We start from the raw sequence: 21,901 nt of genomic DNA, 5'->3' as shown, positions 1-21,901 counted from the left end.
CGGCAGCTGAATTTGCTTTATTGGCATCAAGTTTAGCGGGTTGAGTCTCCTTAAAGTTACAGGAGACTAGAAATTACGGATTGTGCTTATCTTGGTTGAATATTAAATAACGATACTCGGGCCTCACGCGCACGCGTCCGTCTCGCCGCTCTCCGACGACAAACTTACCCTTCTCTCACTCGTATTTCCCCCTTCATTCCTTACAGCCTAGACCTTGAGTCAATCTTTTCATAGTCATAGGTATATACCTATCCCGGAACTAAGTATGGTTTTACGGGCGTTTTTTGTGATATATACGGGTACTTTCGATAGCCGTGGTCAACAAACTTGACAGATTGTATCTTTGTTCGGCGTCCAAAGCATGGATTTTCGACTGAATTTTTGAGTAATATGAAATATAATGTGAGAGTTTCGAACTGCGACTCGCCCAAATCCTGAACTTCTGTATGGGCACAGAATCCATGGACCAAACGGCACGGTGAAAATGCCATATAATTAAGCAGGGGAGAGGCCCTCCTTGTGCTGATCCATTTGGATCATCTCGACGTGATCCGATTTCTTGACGATGGTAATTTTCTGCTTTGCAAGAGAGGCTTTGACCGGATTCGGGCTCTGAGATGTTGGACGTCAACTACAATACAGGGGCGCACTGTAATTCACTAACCTGGAAAATCTCGTCGAGTTCTTCACTGTGTAGAAGATAAGTAGTAGTAGGACGCGTGCCTCGAATCGAATCTCACAGAGTGCGACCTTTAGTCTCGACAGCAAAGAACCACACCATCGTGCATTCGAAAAGGTCCCAACAAACGTACACGATGTAATACTAGTAGGCAACATTAGCGAAGCAGATGGTTTCGGTTCATTGAAAACGAAGACTCACTCTCCACGAGATGTTCTGCAGCGCGATAGGGCCCGCATACTGACCGACTAATCCCGCACAGCTGACGGCCAAAGAATACCTGTGAAGACGTAGAATGACTTGTTAACAGAATTCACCCTACTTGATGAACATTTACATAGCCATTCCCTTAGCGCTGTCGAGAAACATGAGCAAATTCTTTCGAAGTACTGAAAGGAGTCGACCAACCGAGTGTTATACGCGAGGCACTCCGTAGGATACAACGCCTGTAAGGGCGTATAGGCAAGACTGAAAACAAAACCAAATAGAACTGAAGGCACACGACTCAATCCATTCGCGTTGATAATTCTGAGGGTAAGAACTCACAGATAAAAGCAATAGCTGCATTTGCTCCGTCTGGGTTATTGCTACCTTCCAATCCAAATTTGGCTGTGCAGCCTTGCGAGGTATCATGTTAACTCCATTCATAATCCACGGCAGAACTCTCTTCGCCTCACCTGTCACAATGACTAGAGTGGAGGCACTCGCCAGTGTCCCCCAAAACCACATTTTGCGTCGTGCCACTGCATATATTGGAATGAATGGAAGTTAGGGTACCCAATATAAGGAAATAGCCGTACCGGTGTCAGACAGACTGGTGCCAATGGAAGCTCCTATGGCCGAGATGACGGTGTTCACGAAATTGAGCACGAGTCGGCGGTCTTGAGACCTCACTCCCGCATTTCCAAACAGCACGGTTAAGAAATACCTGTATTCCATTCCCATAACGACCTTGCTTCAGCATCAGCGTTAAAAATAACAAGAGATATTTACCCTAATCCATTTCCAGACCATTGTCCAAAAAAACCCATCATCAACATCATGTACGTTCGATATCGGGCATTAGGTGTATTGAACAGCTCGGTGTAGTCATACCTGTCACGAGCTTGATTAGTACCTCTCGTTCAAATCCATGCTGGATGTGTGCTCACCATCGCTTATCTGACGCGTCTAACTTAATGGCTTCTTCAAACTCTTTCCACTGCAATAGGACCAAGGGGGCATTCTCATCGCCGTTACCGTGATATTTAGCAAGAAATCTCCGAGCTTCATCCTTCCTGTCAACGGACATGAGCCACCGTGGTGACTGACAAGTTGAAGAATAAGCATCCGCTCAATATCGTCAAGATGAAATCAAATAACCTCAGGCAAAAACCACACAAAAAGAACCAGAATGCCCGCAGGTACAATTTGGATGGCTAAAGGTGCTCGCCATGACGTTGTGGATGCTAGTCTTCCGGTTCCGATTGAAATGCCAGCTGGAATAGCTGTTGAGAATATGTAGGCAAATCATTGAACTAAAAATACGCACTACATAGAATCGAGCCAGCATAATAGAACGCTGTGCAAAATAAGACCCGTGAGAGCCGCGCAAGCAAGAGGGCCAGGGAATCCGCTCACTGTTAAAGCTGTCGTGAAGTGACGGACGAATAGATGCTCATTCAACGCTCTCCGTCGGTGGTAAATTAACGTGACTTACAGTCCAGTCAAACGTCCTCTCCACTACATGCAACGTTCAGGAGTCTTTTGAAACAGGTAAGAATCCACTTACCTGAGGAGGGGACAACTCAACAACGTAAGAAGGGCAAGCGGTTGCTGTGATCGACACGCCAAATCCAAGAACGAAACGACCTCCCAACAGGTAAGCGCGTGACTGCGCTAAAGTGATCACTATTGCTCCTATGGACGACGTTCACGATGCTTTGAATGGAAGAAAAGCTTTCCTTACCCACGACGATGATGGTGGCACCGGTAAACTGTGTTATGTGTATCAAAAGTCAGGTTTGATAAACTAAGGCGCTCATACCATTCCGCCACGACGACCAAAACGTCCATCGGTGACAGGTCCAGCGACCAAAACACCGACAATACTGCCTTTGAAAATGTGACTTGAACCGTGGTAGACGCCTTACATTCTCGCCCAAGACTTACCGATGTTGTACTAGGAACAACCACGAAAACCACATGTCAACAATATCCCCGATTCTCCGTATTGATCGAACCGATAACTTACGATTCCGAAAATGAGCGCCGTGGGGGTTCCAACTCCACCACCCTCATCGGCAGGTATACTAAAGTAATTAAGATACTGTCTGGTAAACCACATTAACGATCCAAATGATGACACGAAACTAGTAAGGAGCTTACTGCATCCCATTGACAGCACCCATAACCTGAGGGAATGAATAAGTTTATGACGTTTATAAAAGAGGTTGGATAGGTGTCTACCTGCCCGTCAAACCCATTCGACATACTGCCCATAAATGCAACGAGTAATATAAGGAAGAGTTGTATCGACGCTAAGCTGGTTGGGTTGAGCTTTGGACCAGACGCAAGGGCGAGAGCATAGTCGGCGTTCGTAACCTCCACGACTTCAGCGTCATTGAGCTGCTTTGGACTGGAACTGTTGTGGTTCTCTTTCTCGATGCTCCTGTTGTCAGTGGCGACCATATCCGGCTCTTGGGAAGCCATTTTTAGGGAGCCGAAAAAAACTCTTTGCATCCCCAACTCGTCTTTTATAACTAAAATCCTGAGAAAAGAAAGGTTGCCTGATAAATTCTTCTGGAAATTCGTTATCTTAAACGACAGCAGCACCTAGTGGCATGCTCAAGTCACAAGAACGTCAATTGAATTCAGCCGCAAGACATATATATCCTGGGATCAAGAGGTCGAGTTTTTGCCGAGATTACGCCCCAGAATATTTCCCAGCAGATAGACGAGTATGTTCAATGAAAGATGGAGACCAAGTTCCTAGTTTCAAGTGCGGTGTTCCATGGAGGTCAGCTCTGAGTTCAGTTCAGTTCAGCTGAGTTCTGGCCCGAGAGCTCCGCGAGTCATGCAGGTGGCTGTGCCACAGTGCGTGCCCCGAGCGGCCAGCCATGGTCAGCTCTTGTTCTCTTCACTCTAATCATGTCGGCAGATGTAGAATACGAGTGGAGGTATACACCATACTCATGGCATCAGGTATTTATCGTTTAACGTTTCCTATAGACCTGTTTTTCTCAAAACTGTAACAGTCTCATGACCAGGTGACATTCACAATCATTCTCTGCGCTGAAAGAGTTCAACGTTTACGTGGAATAGGCTACTGTTCTCCTTAAGGTTCCGTACCATGCTACTGAGGAAGATATTTCGGTCACTCTTAATCTTCTCGTTCTCTTTGGAATGGGCTTATTCACATCCACCTAGGTCGTCATAGAACGGAACTACATCGTAGCAGGTGTCGTTGGACAAGCCCCCATCGTAAAGGTCCGTTACGTTGTCGTCCTTGTGCTTAGTTTTGGACCAGCTGAGAAAATTACTTGCTATAGGGACGTCTTTATGGAAATGTTGATACAGTGAATTCCTTGTGGCTTTTAGAGCCTCGCACATCTCGCATATCAGCACGAGAACGTACCACTTCGACAACATCGACAGCATCAACACAATCCTCATACGCACTTGTATCTGAAGCCGAAATATCAAGTAGCTTTGCCGCATCTTTAGAGAGTGGTCATGCTTCGGATGCAGAAGATCTTTCATCTCCGTCTCCCGCTCTCTCTTCACCTTCCCTTTCTTCTGCAGATGACACAAGAAGCTTCCCTTACCATCGAAAGATTCATTCGAACACCGTGTCGCGCCCCCTTTCTCCGGGTAATCCATCCAGTAGCATGGCACCTTCTTTTTCTTCTCTGGAGTCGTTGAATGCCACCCACTCGGAGAGGTTGTTGACTATCCACTTAGTCAAGGAAAACCCCGTCATATGGCCGAACCTTGTTTCTGGACCAGTACCGGTATCGATTGCACCTTACGTGTATAATTCGGTTATATTCGACGCCAGTCATGAACTCGAGCACAAATACAATTGCGATCCGACAAGTCTCACGCACATTGCTTTGGAGTTACTCGATGTCAAGGGTGTTAAGGAGGAGGCATTTGAGTATTTTCTGTTCGTCGTTCGCTCGTTTCTGATCCTGTCATGTCGTTCACATTATCTTCACAGTCGAGCGTGGCATTTCGCCCGCGCACCCACCGCGACGATGAAGCTCGTCGCGTATTACCTCCCTATACACATGTCCTACAATTTACGTTCTCAAAAGGAACATCCCGCAGTACGAGGGACTCCTGCATATTACGTCCAGTGCATAGGAGGCGCAAAAGGGCTGGCACAGCTCTATCTAGAAGCTGGAATGTTATACCTCGAAGGGTCTGCTTCCGGTCTTGTCTGCTCATCACACTCCACTCTTAGCCTTTCTTCAATTAGACTGCCCCTACAGTCACACCCGATTGATAATGGGACGCAAGCATGGAGGCGAGATCGCATAGCCGCCTCTAGGTTCTTTGAGAGAGCGCGAGCGTTACATCCCGACTTGGATATTCCATCCCTAGCCTCACCTGCGGAATTGAATATCGGAGATGAACTAGAGATGCCGTTTATCGAACTAAACTCCGGGGAAGCAGTATCTGACAAGAAGGAAGCTGCTCGAAGACGGAAAAAGCAGGAACGGGACATGATGATCGACAGTCGTTCAGCCAAGGTGGAAGCTGATATGGACAATACGTGGTATATGTTCATCCCGTCCTTGGTAGGTGCGGGAACTGCTTTAGTTCTTGTTGGTGTCGTCGGGGTGTTGAGTTTCTCTTCTTGGTCAAGGAGGAACCAGGGCTCATGATACTGGATTGATGATACCATACACATATATGCCTCTTTAAGCTCCTTGCACCGTCCTGCGTTCGTTCTGCTTACACTTCTGGATTTTCTCACTCATTTCATGTTGTAATTTAGCCGCAGTCTTCCTATATCTGTAGCATAAAGTATCTCTCGGATTGCACTATAGATGTGACATTTTTATTCCCTTGTACACACAGACGGACATGGCCGCGCTCAAACTCGCCCATCACCCAGAATGTCCACAGAGCCAAAGAATGCTCTTTCACTTAGAACATGGCTAACTGAAAATAATGGCAGGTTCGATAATAAGGTCAGGTTTCAGCCAGGTGTGTTCTCTGTATGGGTCATTATTCTACCACCTCATAAGCTGTATCATCAGTGCTTTCTGGATTTTCGGTTATCGCAACGGAAGAGATAGCTCCGGAGACTACCATCGCATCCTGTCCTTTTGACATTGCTATTACCAGGTGTTCCTCGAAATCCTCTCTTCTCAAGCTGCTGAAACCGAGCAAGGTAGATGTACTTGATTCGTGGAACGAACGGCAGTGCATTGCAACCTACTTATGCTTCCACTTGATCTTGCTACCCAGGTATGGAGGGTCAATTTACGCTCAAAGCTTCTGCGCGTAGTTGATTCAAAATTATTACGCGTCTCGAAAGTGATTTAGATCATTTCACCTTTCTCCGACACGGTCCCTACGTCCTTGTGCTTCCGCCCGAGGAAAAAATGCGAACAGGCCTTCATTTCACTCCAGAGGAACGTGAGATGTTCAGAGGATCTAATCTCTTTGGAGCTATTGTGGACAGAGAAAAAGAGTATCGAGATGAATGGGTCCAGTGTCTCCGAGTCATTAGTGAATGCAAGGCGAGCTGGGGTACAGCGTTCTCTTGGTAAATCTGTTTCTATGCTACGCATGTCGAATCACACTGAAATGTTCAGGGAACTGTATCGCACAGCAACCACCCATGTTTCTTCTCGAGCCTTCCCTTCCAGCCTGTTATCAAGAAATCCTTCCCTCAGCACGTCGCCTTCGATCGAGCCTATCCTTCTACCCGGGATCGACTCGATCAACCATGCTCGAGGCAAACCCGTATCTTGGGTGGTCACGTATCCCAACCACGAATCTCCGTCTACGCCCCCGACAATCTCCCTCAAGATACATTATCCTGTCTCCGCCGGAGACGAAATATTCAACAACTATGGAGTCAAACCTAATTCTGAACTCGTACTGGGATACGGTTTCTCGATCTCCGAGAATCCAGACGACACCATTCTTCTCAAAGTCGGCGGTGGAGGGGTGCATGCCAAACGGTGGGAGGTTGGCCGGCAAGCACGAGGTGCAGATGGTCTATGGGCAGAAATCCTTTCATTCATTTCCGAAAATGAGGATGCTACCTACGAGGATCATCTCGATGCTTCTGCAATGCTGACGGACATGGTGGACCGTTTAACAAGTCAACTTCCGCCGCTGAAGAACAAGAGCTTCGATCCAAATACGGTTCGCCCCGAAGTAGTGAAGATGTATCATGATTACATAGAAGGTGAAGGGCTAACACTTGTGGGAGTGTTGTTTTTTTTACTAATTACTCCCAACGTAGGCCAGCGTGATATCTTGGACGCTTTAATCAAGTTTGCTGAGGCGAAAAAGCAGGCTGCTGTTGAGTGGGCTGCAGAGGAGGGGGTCGAACTAGTATTTGATGAATAGCCATGTAGTCTACTGTACATTAGGATCATGATCCACCGGCCCGGCTAACTTCATCCGAAGTAACATTTTCCATCCATCGACACTCGCCATTCGGTTGCATCTAGAAACCTTCTGACTGCCTGGAGCGAAAGACGTTGGGTTTTGTGAAACAAGAAATCCTCATTGAAAGACCGCATTATGAAGAAGGGAAAGGAAAGAGCTGAAACACGGTAGATGATGCCTCCTTCCAAACTTGGATATCTCATTTCCTTCTTTACAGAACACGGAAACGAGTTCGAGAAACAGACGACGATTCAAGTACATTCGAGGCTGCAGACTCGGTACCAGCACCTTTCACTTCTCGGTCATTGAGTGTTGCCACGACCAGCCGAAGTTCATCTCCTGGCTCGCAAAGGCCTTTGCCAAAACGGTGTGCGTCCAACTTAATATATTCAATGTCCTACGACACCAAAACATTTCTTTCCCCCCCCCCCAGCCAGACATCGTGCTGAAACTCGTGAATGTCCTATATGCCATGAACCAATACCTCTTCGCCTCCTTGGAAAACATGCAGAGCTCGAATCCAGTCGTGTTCAAGATATCATCAGCAACATAGGCTCATTAGAGCCAATAACGATGACTACAGATTTCGATCTCGGTTTTTATATCCCTGTGAACGAGGCTTCGTCTAGTACTACGCGACGATCAGCCGCACGCGCAAGGCAAATCATCAACGGAGACTCGACTTCAAACTCGGTCACCAAAACTATACAAACCATAAAACGGAATCGGAAACTACGATATGTGAAGCTGCGAGAGATGACCAGAAATGAAGAAGATACTAATGTCAGGTTGGAGAGAGGAGTTACTGGTGGGGATAGTGTTGTGTGCCCAGTCTGTTTGACGACTGTTCGGGGTGATGAAGATGTGGTGAACGCTCATGTTGACGCGTGTCTGGTGAACGAAACGAGAGGGGTAGCTGAGGAAAGACAGAGACAGCCTTTCTTGGAGCAAGAGGTTACCAATGGCAATATCGTGGATGGGGATGGGGCTGTTGTCGGTTACATTGGAGATGTCAGAGGTGAGTCGATCTTGTGGTATGTATTCGGTAACTGTCCTTACGTCTCTTAGGTACCGGATTTCATACACGAGATCGAAATGCTCGAGACGTTGAAGATGAGGTTGACGTTGATGGTGATGATGCTGTTGTATACGGAGCGGTTCAGTTTACTGAAGGAGACATTCTACCGCTAAATGACACAACCACAACAGTAGCGGAGGAAACTGAAGAAGAACCAAGGAATGAGGGCAGCGAGGATCAGCCGCTTGACAAAACTCTGCGTAGTCTGGTCGCGCAAGGCAGGTCCCTCAAACGCGCATCTGAAGTAGACATGAAGGCAAGGATGGATGAGATCATGGGCATTGGTGAGACTGACAAGATGGAGCTAGCTATACTCGCCGCACGTAGGGAAGGAAGTCATAATGCGTTGGTTGTCGCATTGGAAAATAAGATCAAGCAACTGGTACGTTTACTCAATACTGCCACTTCAGTATTCAAGAAGAGGTCTCTAATTCTAACAACTAGGAATCGACCCGTGCGTCGTCAACTTCTCTTCTTTGTCGTATCTGCATTGATCCGTACAACGAACCCACTGTCTCAACTGGCTGCTGGCATACATGCTGTCGTGACTGTTGGCTGAGGTGCCTTGGGTCCACAAAGTTATGTCCCATCTGTAAGAGAATAACAGCAGCGACAGATCTGAGACGCGTGTATCTATGAGAGTTTTAGTTGAGAATTCACAGTAGACATGTTGGATAACGAGTGCATATAAGAGTTTGCGGCCGTGTCCCCGTGGAAGACCTGTACTGGCTACTCTGTTCCATGTCGAAGGTTTGAAGACTCCTTTCGGCCGTTCTCTGGCTCCTCTTCAAAACATCACGATCCACGATTCAGACTTCATAGGGTGCCTTCGTGACTGGAAGATTGAACGCTGACTATGTACAAGAGTGCTATGCCATTATTCACCTCGGTGCTAGTCGGCCCCGATGTATAGGTGGGCAAGGGTTTTAGAATCCACAATACGATTGACCGACCGTAGGAAGGATTCGCCGGTGACGCGTTGTTCATCTTAGGCCAGCCAATACAAACTTGTAATAGCGATGATACGCGAACCGATGGACTTGGAATAGCTTGGGATCAACTTGGGATACTGTACGACTCAATACCCGTTATTGGGAGCATATTCCATCGTCGGTTCCACTCCGTACAACAATTCTTTCGGCACATCCCTTCCAAGATTTTGGCTTGAACTATGATATTTGCCGTAGATCCCCTAGTTGTCTTGTCGGAAGTTCAAACACTTGATTCAACTCAAGCTTTCCCACTTCCAAGAACCGATGATGGACGGGATGACCGAGTCCTGCGTCACAGAAAATGGAGGAGTTCCGGAGAGCCGGTCTTTCAGGGGATAACGTACGAGAAATGGAATTTAAACTCACCCCCCGAATTTTGTCACAACCCAGAATGTCACACGTCCCGCCGATTTCGTACCAAGTCTTGCCCTAGCCATTTATTCATGTATTTTTATAACAGCCTTGGTCCCGTCCCCGGCCCAGAACAAAATAAAAATGGCAAGTACTTTGTCCACATGTTCGAATTCCACCACCACGTGAATCGTCGCGTCGAAACGCCGGAACGTGTCCCATCTCGATCTCGCTTTCCTCACAGCATCCAAATCAGCACCATGACAGAATTCAAGCTCATGGCTCAGATCAACTCATTAACAAATGTTCCAAAGCCTCACAATATGAAATCCGAGAAGATCAGTGCACTGAAAAGAACCATACCGGATAAACTTCGGCTCAGCGACAAAGCGAAAAATATCCTATTACAAGAAATGGCGACCAAGTTTGAACATCATGAGTTCCAATATACTCTGAAGGATCAAGGTATAGAAATCAATTGAATTTTTTTGAATAGTTTTATGATGAGATGAAAATAGAGCAAGCTCTAGAGCTATATGTGGAATTAAATCTGTATATTCCACCAAATAATGAACGTGATGTTACTTCAAAGTTGGCCTGTGAAGATCTTAGAACCCGTAACCTTGCTGGGGGTATGAATATCCTTATCTCTACAAAAGATGGATCTGATTGAGACCCCACATAGATAAATATGAGCGACATGAACGACTCTTTCAGTGTCTTGCAGGAGTAGATCATACCCAAGGCCGCCATGCTTCAAAGACTGGAAAACGAAATATACCTTGGGAAAATGTCGGATGTCCCTGCTGGATTAAGGTAATAACTACGCATGACAAGAACAACAGTATGTATTCTTGTGCTAATTCTGAATTAACTCCCCGAACTCGCCAAATATACAGAATCATCATTCATCGCCATCAACCGAATTTTTGGAATCCTCTCTCATTCCCCTGACTGCCAACTTCTTGCCGAGGTCGAAAGAAACCCGCCAATTCCACTTCATCCCACTATCCGCCTGTTTGCACTTGACCTTATACTCCGTGGCGCTTCAAGTCTCTATTTCCTACGGTCAGAAATAGAGAAGTACCGCAAAGAAAACTTTGGCGATGACCTCGGGTCCCGTACACACCGATATTTCCTCGAGTCGTACGATACAACCTCCATCTACCGCACTGTCAACCGCTCCTTTGGTATACGACAACGCTGTGCACCTGAAGAGATTCTGGAATCGTGGTTTCGTCTTGTAGACCCTTGTCCCCCATCTCCTTTGATTGCAGAATCGTGCCTTCATTATCAACCGAAGCTAGCACATGACAAGAACTCGCGTCTGGAGCTCGTTCTCGTAACACCCGAAATGAAACAAGCAGCCTGGGAATACGCACATAACAAGCATATCTTGATGGACCTTACCTTTGGTTTCTGCTCATCTGAGCTTCTTCTCACAATTTTGATGGCTCTAGGCCCTGGCCGACGGGGTGTTCCAGTTGGTGTACTATTGTTTTCAGCACGAAAAGATGCCAAGGCTGCCCATGCAGATTACGACACAAGCATTCTAAAGAAACTTCTGGGAGCATGGAAAGAAGGACTTGGGAGGAACAATGCTGATGAGGAGATCAATATCTCAGTTGCTACAACGGATCAAGACCCATGGGAAAGAAATGCCCTCTCACATCACTGGCCAGCAATCTTTCTTCTCCTCTGTATTTTCCATGTGTGGCAGTCTTGGAAGAATACACTTAACCGGTTTCTTCGTTGTGTTCCTATTGGCCAAGATCGTCAAGATGTTCGTCGCCGCCTTGCCAAGCTTCTTCATCAACTAATCCGAGTTATCAAAACTTACGATGAGGCGAAGCAAGCTTTTGAAGTTGAGCGCCAGCACTTTGTAGCTCTCGGAAAGTGCCGCTCTTCACTTGCAAAGAAACAAGCTAAAGGCAGGCTGCTATTTCTCAACTATCTCCTACAGTATCACCTCAAAAGTGAAGATTATTGGCTCTCATGGTCTCCCGCTGGCGTTTCCGAAGCCTCGGACCGACTCAACATCCCACCCGAACAAATTCCACGAACAAACAATCCTCTTGAAGGATTTAATGGGCGCATCAAGGGCCAATACATTGCTCCATACACACGCGGTGGACGGTTACCCCGGGTCGATGTATGGGTGTATGTTTTTATCACCTCCGTTATCCCACATCTTTTCCAGTCCTTTGAGCAGAGGGATGCTCAGGATGAATACCGCAAAAACATTCGCTCGGGAGCCATATCCGCACCTACTGCACCCATAATTTCATCTTCCTCAGTCTCTACTAACCGATCCAAGATCCAAGCACACGAATTCACACTTGAGGAGCTGGAAATAGAAGGCGAGGCAACAGACGAGAAGCTGAATAACATTGGACTAGAGAAGGAACCCGACGTCAACTATGATAGCTCACACGAAGTCGATGAGCGAGAGTTACAGAAGTTGGAGGAGGAAACTTCAATTTTATGCGGTATGTCATTTAAAAACTATCTTCCTGAATCTTCCTAAATTCTAAATACACAGGGCTGAATAAAATAGGTTCAAACATTAGATCAATCGTTTTCTCCGAGATTGCCAACCACGTACAGTCAATCGTTTTGTGTCCGGAGACACCGCCGCCTCCACCCTCACCTTCACATGTGTCGGAAACTCAGTTTCTCGACTCTCCTTTCTCCTTTCAAGATCTACCATCTTCTCCCCTGCCCTCTCACATATCTGAAACCCACTTCTTCAATTCGAACACGTCATTTTTCAGCGATTTTTTGTCAACACCCGTGTCCCCTTTCCAATTTTCGGATAACCGATCACTCACCAACTCGGTTCCTGCGACAACATCATTTACATCAAGTCTCCATGTCAATCCTTCATGCTCACCTGAGGTCGTCAGCCCATTACCGATTAGAGCCGAAGCTGGTCGTAGCAGCCGACGGGCAACAGCTCTAATGGAGATGTACCAGGCACAAGATTTGTTCATACAGGCAGGCAAGAGGTTTCTCGAACTCAGTGACGATTCTAGCACCGTCCTCGAAGCTATCGATAACATAGCACTAGCATTTAGAACAGGCGAGGACACTACAACCGAAACAAGTCCTGTGCCGATATCCATTGATTTCTCATCTTATCGTGAGCCTTCAGTTTCTCCATCAGTGGAACTGAATTCTACGAGATCAGACTCCTCATCTGGGCTTTCGTTTGATGACCGTGCATCCCAAATACTTGCCCCACTTGGAAAGCAAAAGAAATCACGTCGTAAGGTATCATATAAAATAACATGATTTTAGCTGTTACTGTAACCGTCGTTGTAACTTAATCAACCCATATTCAGCCTTCATAAAAAGAAAAAACATTGACTGACAAGCCTAGACAAAAATTGAATCATAGGGAATTTGTGAGTACATTGTAGATATGGGAACAAATAGCCTCACCAATTCTCAGAGCTTACAAGTGACAGCTGGCCGTCGAGGACGAGTCGAAGAGCAAGTCGTGTCGGACACCGCGAGGTGAGCTGGTTATCTTATCGTCACGTCTGTCACGACACGTGGTCAATTCGGGGGGTGGGTTTCAACACCACGAGAAATAACGAATGGCGGAAGTGCTGCATAAAATAACAATGAAAGCACTTAGCGTGCCTCCACGTTTTGGTGAGCACGTAAAGGTATCGGTTGCCTCCTCTAGTACCTTCCTCTGCACCCAAGGTAACGGACATATAGAACAAGCCTCGAGGGGTGTGTGCCGTAGCCTAAAAAAGTTTACACGTCTCTTTTGGAAGATCCAGGGACTGTAGCGAACAGAGATCCATAAGGATCACTCAAAAATGACGATTGTACTCACTTGAGGAGTGAAGACGATGATTAATTGAGATTTTGAATGCTCGTGGAGTCCTTGGCATGATAGAAACATCAGATTTCATTGGACTCATCAAGTTCAAGATGTGTGAAACCTGCGCACGAGTGGCGAACAAATTTTGCCAGCTCGATTAGGAAAGAGAAGATGGAAGGGAGAGAGAAACGCAAGAACGAGAGTGACTAGATTAGTCCCTCCAAATAGTGGTTGAGACGGTCTGTCGACCAGCGAGTAGAGCACAGCCAAAGTAGGGAGCCGCGATGGCCCACAACATAAACCTGAGTGGCGGTCGACACGATTCGAGTTCAGCAAAGTAAGATGGGGCTGTCCAGACGTGGGGAAGCGATGGTAAATCAAGAAATATAGCCTGAGATCGTCAACGGAAGAACCCGGACGGTGTGGTGGTGCTAGATAATCCGGTCGCCCTTTCAATGGCGTAGCTCCTCTGCAAGTTTCGATGTCGCAATCGCGAAATTGGTGGTTTGTTCGTCTGCACAACAATGTTAGGCAGGAGATGAACTTCACCGGACGTTTACAGCGCGCCGACAACAAGCGATAACAGCGGTCACGTTCCCGACATCTCAACCTTCTACAGTCATCATGCCTTCGGAGGACACGAAAGTACGAACATTCTCTCCGCTGCTTCCTCCCGAACTGACGGTGGTTTCTCAACAGGAAAGAATCGCAAAGGTGGTGGACGTTACCCGAGTGCGTGTTTTCAACGTTCAAGCCTTTTCTTCCATTTCAAATTGTTGAGTATAGACCGTCATGCACTACGGGTGGATACCTCTCATTATTTATGTTGGTTTCACGAGAAGCAACCCACAGCCCTCACTTATCAAGTGTGTCTCACTTTCTCTCTCGTCTTTCCATTTTTTGATGACTGGAACGTTTATCAGGCTGCTTAGTCCATTGGCGTGATCCCCCCCCCCCCCCCAAAAAAAAACGACCGACATCACATCCAGCTCCGTTTCACGCGATTCCATACACCTACTTATACTCTTTCATAATGCAAGACTCGTTCGTTGTATCCTTGCGTGAAGATTCAGATTACTCGTGAATCCACCTGTCTGCACGATTTGTTAACATCTTTTGACAATAGAAGTGAAAAGTACTCACGGTGAGTAAACAGTCGTTACTCGTTCTCTACCATGATGATCCATGTCGTGGTGGTACATTGTACCCTGATCATCGTTGGAAAGCGTAACCGCTCCTTTGAGCTGGTTTATCTCGTTCAACCGAAATGCAGATGTAACTTAGGCCAGATCTGATTTGCACTTTTAATACCCTTTTTCTCTGAATCGTGCCTAACCTTACTTCAGGAAGACGAATCGACACAGTGAAGACTCTAATATGGTTCCGAAGACCGACCTTCTACTCGCTACTACTAGTATCTATGAGACCTGATTTTCTCATCTCCTTCTACCTGAACATCCGCATGTCTAACGGTTCACCGAGTATATATATAATTATAAGCTGTCTAATCAAACCTTCCTTGAACACAACTTTTCCTGTGTAGGATGTGTGCCTTAATTCCAACCTGAGCAGCTTTTCGTTCTCTTTCTGAGGCCTCTAGAGAACAATACGGATGGTGTGAAATATGGGGAAGCCGAGATATTCTTACATAGGTGTGTCTACACTGAGACAATTTTGTGAGAGTCGATCGCGCGGTCGCTCACCTCTTTACCTCCATCGCCAAAAATGCCATTGGGACCACCATCTTCGGCAATACATATCCAAACTCCCTCAGTAAATCAAAATATACCGTATGTACGCCCCTTCATAATCCTATAGGGTGGTTAATATCCCAACCATATCACAGTCGGACACCCACAAGCATTACTATTCACCCCGTTGCTCTCTTCTCCATCCTCGATCACTACCTCCGACGAAAAGATGACCAACCACGAGTAATAGGCACCCTTCTGGGTACTCGAACGACCTCCTACTCCGAATCCTCTGCCAGTGAAAACGAAATCCATGTCCATAGCTCTTTTGCCGTCCTACACAGCGAAAACTCTGAACAGGTTGCTGTCGACATGGAGTATCACCGAACGATGTTTGAGCTACACAGCAAAGTCCACCCAAAAGACGTTATCGTTGGGTGGTATTCTACAGGAGGAGAAGGGAATCTGAACACCTATTCTGCCCTCATTCAGAATTTTTACGGCCAAGAGACGGCGCCGAACATGGCTGTACATGTAAATTTGAGTACGGGATTAGAAGAGGGAACAAAAGCAGGGGTTAAGGGATATGTTAGGTGAGTTTACGATCGTCTTTTTATTAGAAAGAAATCACTAGAATACGATTAACTCAAATTTCATGGATCCAGTTCTCCCGTTGGTGTCTTCCCTAAGCCTGAAAACTGTGTTTTCGTACCTATACCCGTTCACCTCCAATTCGAACGTAGCGGTGTTGATCTCCTCACATCAACAGCTCAGCTTCCTTCATCCATCTCTGCTCAACCCACCTCCGAACTAGAACTCCTCGAGTCATCGCTGCAAAACGTTGCCGAGATGTTGGACCGTGTACTTGCATATGTCCGATCCGTACTGTCCGGTGAAGTCGAAGGTGATCCAGCGTTGGGAAGGTATCTCATGGACACTCTCGGAACGAGTACAGATGATCTAGAAAAGGGAGGCTTTACATCGAGACTGCAGGATACCCTGATGTTCTCGTATCTCTCCAGCTTGGTACGGTCTCAGGCGGAGGTATCCTCGCGATTGGCACTCGTAACGTCTTAGATTGGGAGAAACTTTGACGTGTTTTTTTTTTTGGCACATCGAACCTGTAGGATGTACCGTAGAATTAAAATCTTCCACCACCAGTGTATCGGAGAGCCTATTATTTGAACCTTTGGCCCAGTGCAAAGGTTTCGATGTGAATCAGCTTTGGGCTTCCAACGTGAACGAAACTCAAAATTCCAACGTAATGACGAAGCCTAGTTAAAGGCAATAAGAACCGTGGAGTTCAAGTTCACACCAGAAAGGTAACTCAGTAACTCCAAGCTTGATTGAAGAGTGAGAAGGAGATGAATATCATTAACATCTAACTGTTGAATATTCGCGAATGCTGTAAATCGTGTCTGGTCGCCAAGATCTCTCCCAGCGGCCAAGTGGTTGCGGGTCCTTTCTCATCCTGCTCTTCATCATCAAGTTCGACGAGTATTCCTGTATGAGCAGCTTCGCTTTTTGCAACGGCGGCGGAGATGATGGGACGGGCGGTGTGAAGAAGAACGGATTGGGCGTTATAGGGACCTAAGTCGTTGAGACGTACAGAAGCGGAAAGGAGACTACGCGCGTGGAGGAATACATGGAGGTACTGTGCACGGGCTTTCATAGAAACGGCTGAGCAGTTTTATAGTTTTGGAAGGATTTGTAGCGACTCACAGAGGGTTAATCCGAGCGCAGCAGTCAAGATTCCCCAACATATGGGAAGATGACCTGGTGTGTCTTCTAACCTTATGGATAGTTTATATTCTGTTACCAGAGATGACATAGATGCCTCTCTATCCCTGCGAGAGAATGCTTTCGAGTAAAGAGTGAGCAGAGCAACGCCCTGCAATCTGGAGGCCCGTCTGGCGACATGGTTTAGAGTCATGGATTCGTAGAGATTGTCGAGAGCAGTGAGAAGGGCCAGGATCTCGGCCTCGCTTTCCTGAAGATGATACCGAGAAACAACACGATGGGCATCGGAGACAAATGGAAGAGCACTTTTAGCATATGAAGATATGCTATCGTCGACGAAGGAAATGGTGGACTTGAAGGCATGTGTGAGATAAGACTCAAGGCCAGCGGAGGCAATGAAGGAACCAGTAGGTAGGTTGCTATCTGCGAGGAGAAGGAGTAAATAGGTCTCGTCCTCGTCTTTCAGCGCCATTCCGTCGAGCTACGGCCAGAGAACGAGTAAAAAGGAGTGCTTTGTTTTTCATCCTCATCGTCGAGAGCAACATCGACTCTGAATCAGCTGATAAGATAAGGGCGGGCCAATTGCACAAATGCCGCTCCATCTTCTGCTTCTACGTCCCAATCTTCAGCTTCATGCTCAACAACACTAGAAACCTGGCAATTCGACGAGCCAAATATGGAATTCAATGAGGAATTGGGCCGTCTTCAAAACATTCTTCAAGACGAGTTACAATATCAACTCATCCTCCAACAAACTGGAGAAAATGCCCAACTTTGGCTTGACTTTCTACAATTAGTGAGTTGCTGCAAGTATCAAAGTAATCTGACTCTTCAATCGCTCATATTCAGGCCGTTGACCACCCGAGTGTCTCTGCAGAATTTCGCTCCTCGATATTTATGACCATGATTCGCTTGTCCAAAACTTGTCGTTTATATCCTAAATGCCTCGCGATTCGGAATGTACGGAAAATGGGAAACCATCCTGTTGCTGGAGGAGGTTTTGGAGATGTCTGGAAAGGTACGATCGGCGGGGCGAGTGAAAATATTGTCTGTTTAAAAGTCAGCAAAGTGTACCTTACCTCCGATGCGGGGCAATTGTTTAAAGTTGGTTGCACTCGTTTTCTCGATACCACTTGGGTCACTCAATCCTATGCATCTTTCTTTCTTCGCAGGACTATTTACGGGAAGCAATCGTCTGGCGACAGCTCAAACATCCAAATTTGTTACCCTTCCTCGGAGTATACCACCTCGACGATAACCGCCACCAGTTCTGCTTGGTGTCCCCGTGGATGGAAAATGGGAATCTCGTACAGTTTACGAAGGATAATTTAGATATCCCGTATTATAGCCTGGTAAGTTCTAAAACTAGCGTTCGTTTCTTTATCCTCGTTTCTCATTGAACCAGGTGCATGACGTCGCAGCTGGACTTGCCTACCTACATAGCAAGAAGATCGTACATGGTGATTTGAAAGGGGTCAGTCAAGTCCTCGCATATCTCTCTTCTTTTTTCATTCAATCATTTACACGCCTATTCATCAACCAGGTGAACATCTTAATCTCTCCAGATCGACGAGCCTGTATCGCAGACTTTGGTCTTTCCCGTGTGGTAGACGCAACTAATGGTTTGAGGTTCTTGAAATCTACGACCCGTCCAGCGGGAACGGCGAGATGGCTCGCACCCGAATTACTCATTGGTGATGAACGCACGTCTGAGAGCAGTGATATCTACGCGTTTGGAGGTGTATGTTACGAAGTAAGTAGGTCAGGACATAACAAGAATCTGAATGTCCATTTGTCTCTTTCTTGAACAGTCGGTTTCACTTTTTTTGCCTATATAGATTTTCTCAGGACGCGTACCGTTCTACGAGCTTCCGAATGACGCGGCCGTCGTATTCCACGTCTTCCACGGAAGGCGCCCTGTGCGCCCTGATGGTATAGCGGAGTTACATGATGTGATGTGGGGTATTATGGAAACATGCTGGAGTGCAGATCCGACTTCACGCCTTGCAGCTGGAGATATAATGGCGCTTCTTGTGGAATTGGACACCCTTGACATATTTAGGCCTGCTTCCGATTGGGAAGAGGGGATTTTCACTGAAGAGATATGGAGCAATCTCAGATATCCGTCTTACGATGTTCAAGACATCGATGCTTTGTTGAAATCAGTAGAATCCAGGGGAGAGATGGACCAGAAACAAGCGAAGGAGCCAAAGGTTAGGCTTCGCATGCATTCCTTTGAAAGTCACACTTTTTATTGTTTGAATACAGTATGGACGGCTCTGCTCTGCTGTGGAACACTCGAGTCCCGTGCATGAAGATCTTTCAGATCAGTTTCCTTCGCCTTCACAACTTTCTTCGGAGTATGACCCGTTTTGCGAGTCGGTGCAGCCGGGGGGAGACGAAATCACTAATCTTCTCAGCGAGATTTCGATCACTAAAGAATCATCACCGTCGCATCATCGTTTGACTTCGAGATCTCCTTCACCCACGTCGGCAGAAGAAGACGTCGTCAGTGGTCTAACGGAGGAATGCAAAATCGGTTGGAGTAGTGCGATCACGTTAGGTCAAGCATTGTCGGGATCTATGCCTGAGCAGTTGGAGGTAAGGAAGAAATGGAAGTCTTTCCTCAAGGTATGCGAAATCATTTCGTGCTGTTGCTTGAGGTTATTCACTTTACTACGGGCAGGAGTATCATTCAAGATGTCTCTCGTCTCATGAAATCATCTCATCTCGAATCCCGTGGGCAATCGCAAATGTCGAGCGTTCCCTCCGAACAGTGGCAACACATGAGGCAAAGGAAGAAGATACTAATGAGGGGAAGCTTTTGGCTATACTTTTGGATGTCAATGAGATGCTGGAAAGGGTTGTGGAGCAATACGATTACTCTGTAGTTTGAATCAAAGCTGTTTCCGGTGTGTTGTATGTGTCGTCGGGGTGGAAGCAGCATCGCAACGACCCACTCACTGACCTAATAGGTATAATGGCTTTTCACTAGCCATTTGTTTCTAAGACTCATTTAACCCAAATGACCCGATGGTATCGATTGCACTTATTTGGCAAGCTGATACCGGAAAGATAGAGCAAAATCGAGTAAAAGTATTATGAACAGGCCGATTAAAATTAAAAAAGATATTCCTATAGAGAGTCAGTAGTTTGTAATTTCATGATGCTCCCGCCAACTCCGCCCACTCTTTACTACCCATTTGGACTAATCTCGAACAAGCTCGCGCAAATGCGAAGAGCTCTTCTTCACCGGAGAAAATGGAGCTGTTCCCCACAATCTGTTCAGATATCCCCTGTTCAAGAGTGGTAAATGCTTGGGAAAACCTGAAAAAGCATACAAAATCATACAAGATCGTCCATCACGCTTCTCATGTGGTCTGATATCGGTTTAGATGTGTCGACAGTATCGTCCGAGAAGATTTGGTATATAGGGACTTCAGAGGATACAAATAATCTAGTCTGTGAAGTTTTCAGTAAGTCATTGGGACAACCCTCAGATTATGGCAGATATCGTTACCTTGCTCTCATAACATGAGTCAATAAATGTAATGAACCTTCTCGCCATATCTTTCTTGTCCATCCCCATCTTGGGTATATCGAGTACGAAGACGGTCGGGAACGTCTTCGTCACTTCCAAATAATCAGCCGCACTCAATGGTCTCCCGCACAACTCATTGAATCTAAATTTTGCTACATGATTGCTGCTCTCCGGCACCAGAAGTTCTCGACCCCAGACTTTCAGTGGTCTATTGCGTATGACTTGTTCGTCCTGTGTGATCGAGGCAAAAAGTTTGTCCATTTCTCTACGGGTCTCGGGTGTGAGAGGGTCATAATAGACCTTGGAGAGAGCGCGGGGGATGCGACGATAGTCAGTTCCTGAATCCAGGTCTGTAACAAGAAATTGGGAGTTGAGGAGTTCAATCGCGGGAATGAAGGAGGAACGTTGAATGCCGTTCTTGTAGAGATCGTCTGGGTGTCGACTAGATTTCAATTAATACCGATAGATATATGATACAGTAATCCGGAGTACGCACTTCGATGTCATGATACACACAACCCCATAGCTCAACAAACTCTCTAATAATCTCCTCAAAATCATTGCATCTGCAATGTCGGTCACTTGGAACTCATCAAAGCAAAGCACGTAAGCCTCTCTGGCCAGGTCTCTCGCGACCGGGACGATGGGATCCCCACCCTTGTAGCCCAACTCTATTTTGGCGGCGTGAAGGCGTTTGTGGACATCTATCATAAATGCATGAAAATGAACGCGGCGTTTGCGTTTGATGTGGGGTGGAAGCGTAGAGTAGAATAGATCCATGAGCATGGTCTTTCCGGTTCCGACGTCGCCATACAGATACAGGCCTTTCGGGGCCTCGGGGGGCGGTGTGGTAGGGCTAGAAGTTTTGGATTGAAAGATGCGAGAAAGCTGGAAGATGATTACGGTGGTAGTTTGTAACTGAATAATCTTGACCTACGATTGAAAAGGAAGACGAGGCTTCGGGTATCGACGGAGGAGTGTAATCGAGGAGCTGGTCGTGTAGATGCTGGAGTTTCTGTATTATCCGGGTCTGGTGCTCGTCGCCTCGAAGGGCACCTTTATTAATGAGAAAATTGTATTGCTGTAGTGGTCCTGCCACCCGTTCAGATATGCAAAACCTCTACCTTTGCGAGAAGAGACGTACTGAGATAGTCGGAATCGTTCAATGTTGATGCAGCCGAGTGCGAGGTTAGGGGTGCTCCCGGATCTTCCAAGGGCTTCGAATTATGAGCCGCTATAGATGAATTGAATCTGGGTCTAGTTAAATAGGTGTACGGGGGATAGCGGTAGCGATGAAGGGGGTATATAGAGCGCCTAAGGAATACTCTGATGGAGGAGGAAGGACGGTTCATCGACTATTCTCACTCCCACGC

At 46.6% G+C, this 21,901-nt stretch overlaps 8 protein-coding genes across 10 annotated transcripts; 5 read left to right on the top strand and 3 right to left on the bottom strand.

Moving 5' to 3' along the window:
* Positions 1-215: 215 nt before the first annotated feature.
* Positions 216-3,697, bottom strand: E1B28_004679 (uncharacterized protein). Of its 3 annotated transcripts, XM_043149184.1 has the most exons (23): positions 3,494-3,697; positions 3,128-3,428; positions 3,047-3,072; positions 2,913-2,991; positions 2,831-2,840; positions 2,706-2,773; positions 2,628-2,655; positions 2,451-2,578; positions 2,379-2,401; positions 2,300-2,307; positions 2,211-2,240; positions 2,042-2,157; positions 1,831-1,985; positions 1,673-1,774; positions 1,480-1,607; positions 1,357-1,422; positions 1,226-1,297; positions 1,088-1,169; positions 1,017-1,034; positions 881-959; positions 741-823; positions 665-689; positions 216-612 (listed from the first exon to the last, which is right to left on the bottom strand). In XM_043149184.1, the coding sequence occupies exons 2-23, from the start codon at positions 3,398-3,400 to the stop codon at positions 496-498; spliced, it is 1,716 nt and encodes a 571-aa protein (XP_043013788.1). In that variant the 5' UTR covers positions 3,401-3,428; positions 3,494-3,697; the 3' UTR covers positions 216-495. The 3 variants fall into 3 exon arrangements, with proteins under 3 accessions (XP_043013788.1, XP_043013790.1, XP_043013789.1); XM_043149186.1 differs by having other exon boundaries at positions 665-823; XM_043149185.1 differs by lacking the exons at positions 216-612; positions 665-689; positions 741-823; positions 881-959; positions 1,017-1,034 and having other exon boundaries at positions 1,162-1,297.
* Positions 3,698-3,808: 111 nt separating this feature from the next.
* On the top strand, positions 3,809-5,550 carry E1B28_004678 (uncharacterized protein; the record flags this gene model as incomplete). Its single annotated transcript, XM_043149183.1, has 7 exons — positions 3,809-3,862; positions 3,916-3,927; positions 3,983-4,033; positions 4,088-4,147; positions 4,210-4,826; positions 4,881-5,084; positions 5,142-5,550. 7 exons carry the CDS (start codon positions 3,809-3,811, stop codon positions 5,548-5,550), a joined length of 1,407 nt encoding a protein of 468 aa, XP_043013787.1.
* Positions 5,551-5,784: 234 nt separating this feature from the next.
* Positions 5,785-7,255, top strand: E1B28_004677 (uncharacterized protein; the record flags this gene model as incomplete). Its single annotated transcript, XM_043149182.1, has 5 exons — positions 5,785-5,875; positions 5,929-6,139; positions 6,210-6,440; positions 6,490-7,091; positions 7,149-7,255. The coding sequence occupies 5 exons, from the start codon at positions 5,785-5,787 to the stop codon at positions 7,253-7,255; spliced, it is 1,242 nt and encodes a 413-aa protein (XP_043013786.1).
* A 177-nt stretch (positions 7,256-7,432) lies between these two features.
* Positions 7,433-9,014, top strand: E1B28_004676 (uncharacterized protein; the record flags this gene model as incomplete). The annotated part of the gene is made up of 5 exons (XM_043149181.1): positions 7,433-7,464; positions 7,515-7,666; positions 7,731-8,315; positions 8,366-8,757; positions 8,820-9,014. The coding sequence occupies 5 exons, from the start codon at positions 7,433-7,435 to the stop codon at positions 9,012-9,014; spliced, it is 1,356 nt and encodes a 451-aa protein (XP_043013785.1).
* A 6,230-nt stretch (positions 9,015-15,244) lies between these two features.
* E1B28_004675 (uncharacterized protein) lies at positions 15,245-16,423 on the top strand. Its single transcript, XM_043149180.1, has 3 exons — positions 15,245-15,346; positions 15,403-15,840; positions 15,913-16,423. The coding sequence occupies exons 1-3, from the start codon at positions 15,282-15,284 to the stop codon at positions 16,322-16,324; spliced, it is 915 nt and encodes a 304-aa protein (XP_043013784.1). The 5' UTR covers positions 15,245-15,281; the 3' UTR covers positions 16,325-16,423.
* A 177-nt stretch (positions 16,424-16,600) lies between these two features.
* On the bottom strand, positions 16,601-17,534 carry E1B28_004674 (uncharacterized protein). The gene is made up of 2 exons (XM_043149179.1): positions 16,970-17,534; positions 16,601-16,912 (listed from the first exon to the last, which is right to left on the bottom strand). Exons 1-2 carry the CDS (start codon positions 17,457-17,459, stop codon positions 16,629-16,631), a joined length of 774 nt encoding a protein of 257 aa, XP_043013783.1. The 5' UTR covers positions 17,460-17,534; the 3' UTR covers positions 16,601-16,628.
* Positions 17,535-17,602: 68 nt separating this feature from the next.
* Positions 17,603-19,946, top strand: E1B28_004673 (uncharacterized protein). Its single transcript, XM_043149178.1, has 8 exons — positions 17,603-17,783; positions 17,837-18,091; positions 18,160-18,339; positions 18,393-18,461; positions 18,531-18,740; positions 18,826-19,200; positions 19,256-19,618; positions 19,674-19,946. Exons 1-8 carry the CDS (start codon positions 17,664-17,666, stop codon positions 19,881-19,883), a joined length of 1,782 nt encoding a protein of 593 aa, XP_043013782.1. The 5' UTR covers positions 17,603-17,663; the 3' UTR covers positions 19,884-19,946.
* A 70-nt stretch (positions 19,947-20,016) lies between these two features.
* Positions 20,017-21,884, bottom strand: E1B28_004672 (uncharacterized protein). The gene is made up of 6 exons (XM_043149177.1): positions 21,673-21,884; positions 21,466-21,620; positions 21,025-21,416; positions 20,508-20,970; positions 20,339-20,449; positions 20,017-20,283 (listed from the first exon to the last, which is right to left on the bottom strand). The coding sequence occupies exons 1-6, from the start codon at positions 21,878-21,880 to the stop codon at positions 20,149-20,151; spliced, it is 1,464 nt and encodes a 487-aa protein (XP_043013781.1). The 5' UTR covers positions 21,881-21,884; the 3' UTR covers positions 20,017-20,148.
* Positions 21,885-21,901: the final 17 nt, after the last annotated feature.

This window comes from Marasmius oreades, chromosome 2 (genome assembly GCF_018924745.1).
Source record: "Marasmius oreades isolate 03SP1 chromosome 2, whole genome shotgun sequence".
Lineage (NCBI taxonomy): Eukaryota > Fungi > Basidiomycota > Agaricomycetes > Agaricales > Marasmiaceae > Marasmius > Marasmius oreades.
This window is presented reverse-complemented; position numbering and strand designations above follow the sequence as displayed.

Coding starts and splice junctions, on each gene's coding strand:
- E1B28_004679 (XM_043149184.1), bottom strand. CDS start 3,400: ATGCAAAGAGTTTTTTTCGGCTCCCTAAAAATGGCTTCCCAAGAGCCG. Junction 1,775..1,830: donor GACGCGTCAGATAAGCGATG/GTGAGCACACAT, acceptor AGCTCGTGACAG/GTATGACTACACCGAGCTGT. Junction 1,608..1,672: donor TGGTCTGGAAATGGATTAGG/GTAAATATCTCT, acceptor AATGGAATACAG/GTATTTCTTAACCGTGCTGT.
- E1B28_004675 (XM_043149180.1), top strand. CDS start 15,282: ATGCCATTGGGACCACCATCTTCGGCAATACATATCCAAACTCCCTCA. Junction 15,347..15,402: donor TCAGTAAATCAAAATATACC/GTATGTACGCCC, acceptor ACCATATCACAG/TCGGACACCCACAAGCATTA. Junction 15,841..15,912: donor GGGGTTAAGGGATATGTTAG/GTGAGTTTACGA, acceptor TCATGGATCCAG/TTCTCCCGTTGGTGTCTTCC.
- E1B28_004674 (XM_043149179.1), bottom strand. CDS start 17,459: ATGGCGCTGAAAGACGAGGACGAGACCTATTTACTCCTTCTCCTCGCA. Junction 16,913..16,969: donor TGCGCTCGGATTAACCCTCT/GTGAGTCGCTAC, acceptor TTTCTATGAAAG/CCCGTGCACAGTACCTCCAT.
- E1B28_004673 (XM_043149178.1), top strand. CDS start 17,664: ATGGAATTCAATGAGGAATTGGGCCGTCTTCAAAACATTCTTCAAGAC. Junction 19,201..19,255: donor AACAAGCGAAGGAGCCAAAG/GTTAGGCTTCGC, acceptor GTTTGAATACAG/TATGGACGGCTCTGCTCTGC. Junction 19,619..19,673: donor AATGGAAGTCTTTCCTCAAG/GTATGCGAAATC, acceptor TACTACGGGCAG/GAGTATCATTCAAGATGTCT.
- E1B28_004672 (XM_043149177.1), bottom strand. CDS start 21,880: ATGAACCGTCCTTCCTCCTCCATCAGAGTATTCCTTAGGCGCTCTATA. Junction 20,971..21,024: donor GTGTGTATCATGACATCGAA/GTGCGTACTCCG, acceptor ATTGAAATCTAG/TCGACACCCAGACGATCTCT. Junction 20,450..20,507: donor ACTCATGTTATGAGAGCAAG/GTAACGATATCT, acceptor AAAACTTCACAG/ACTAGATTATTTGTATCCTC.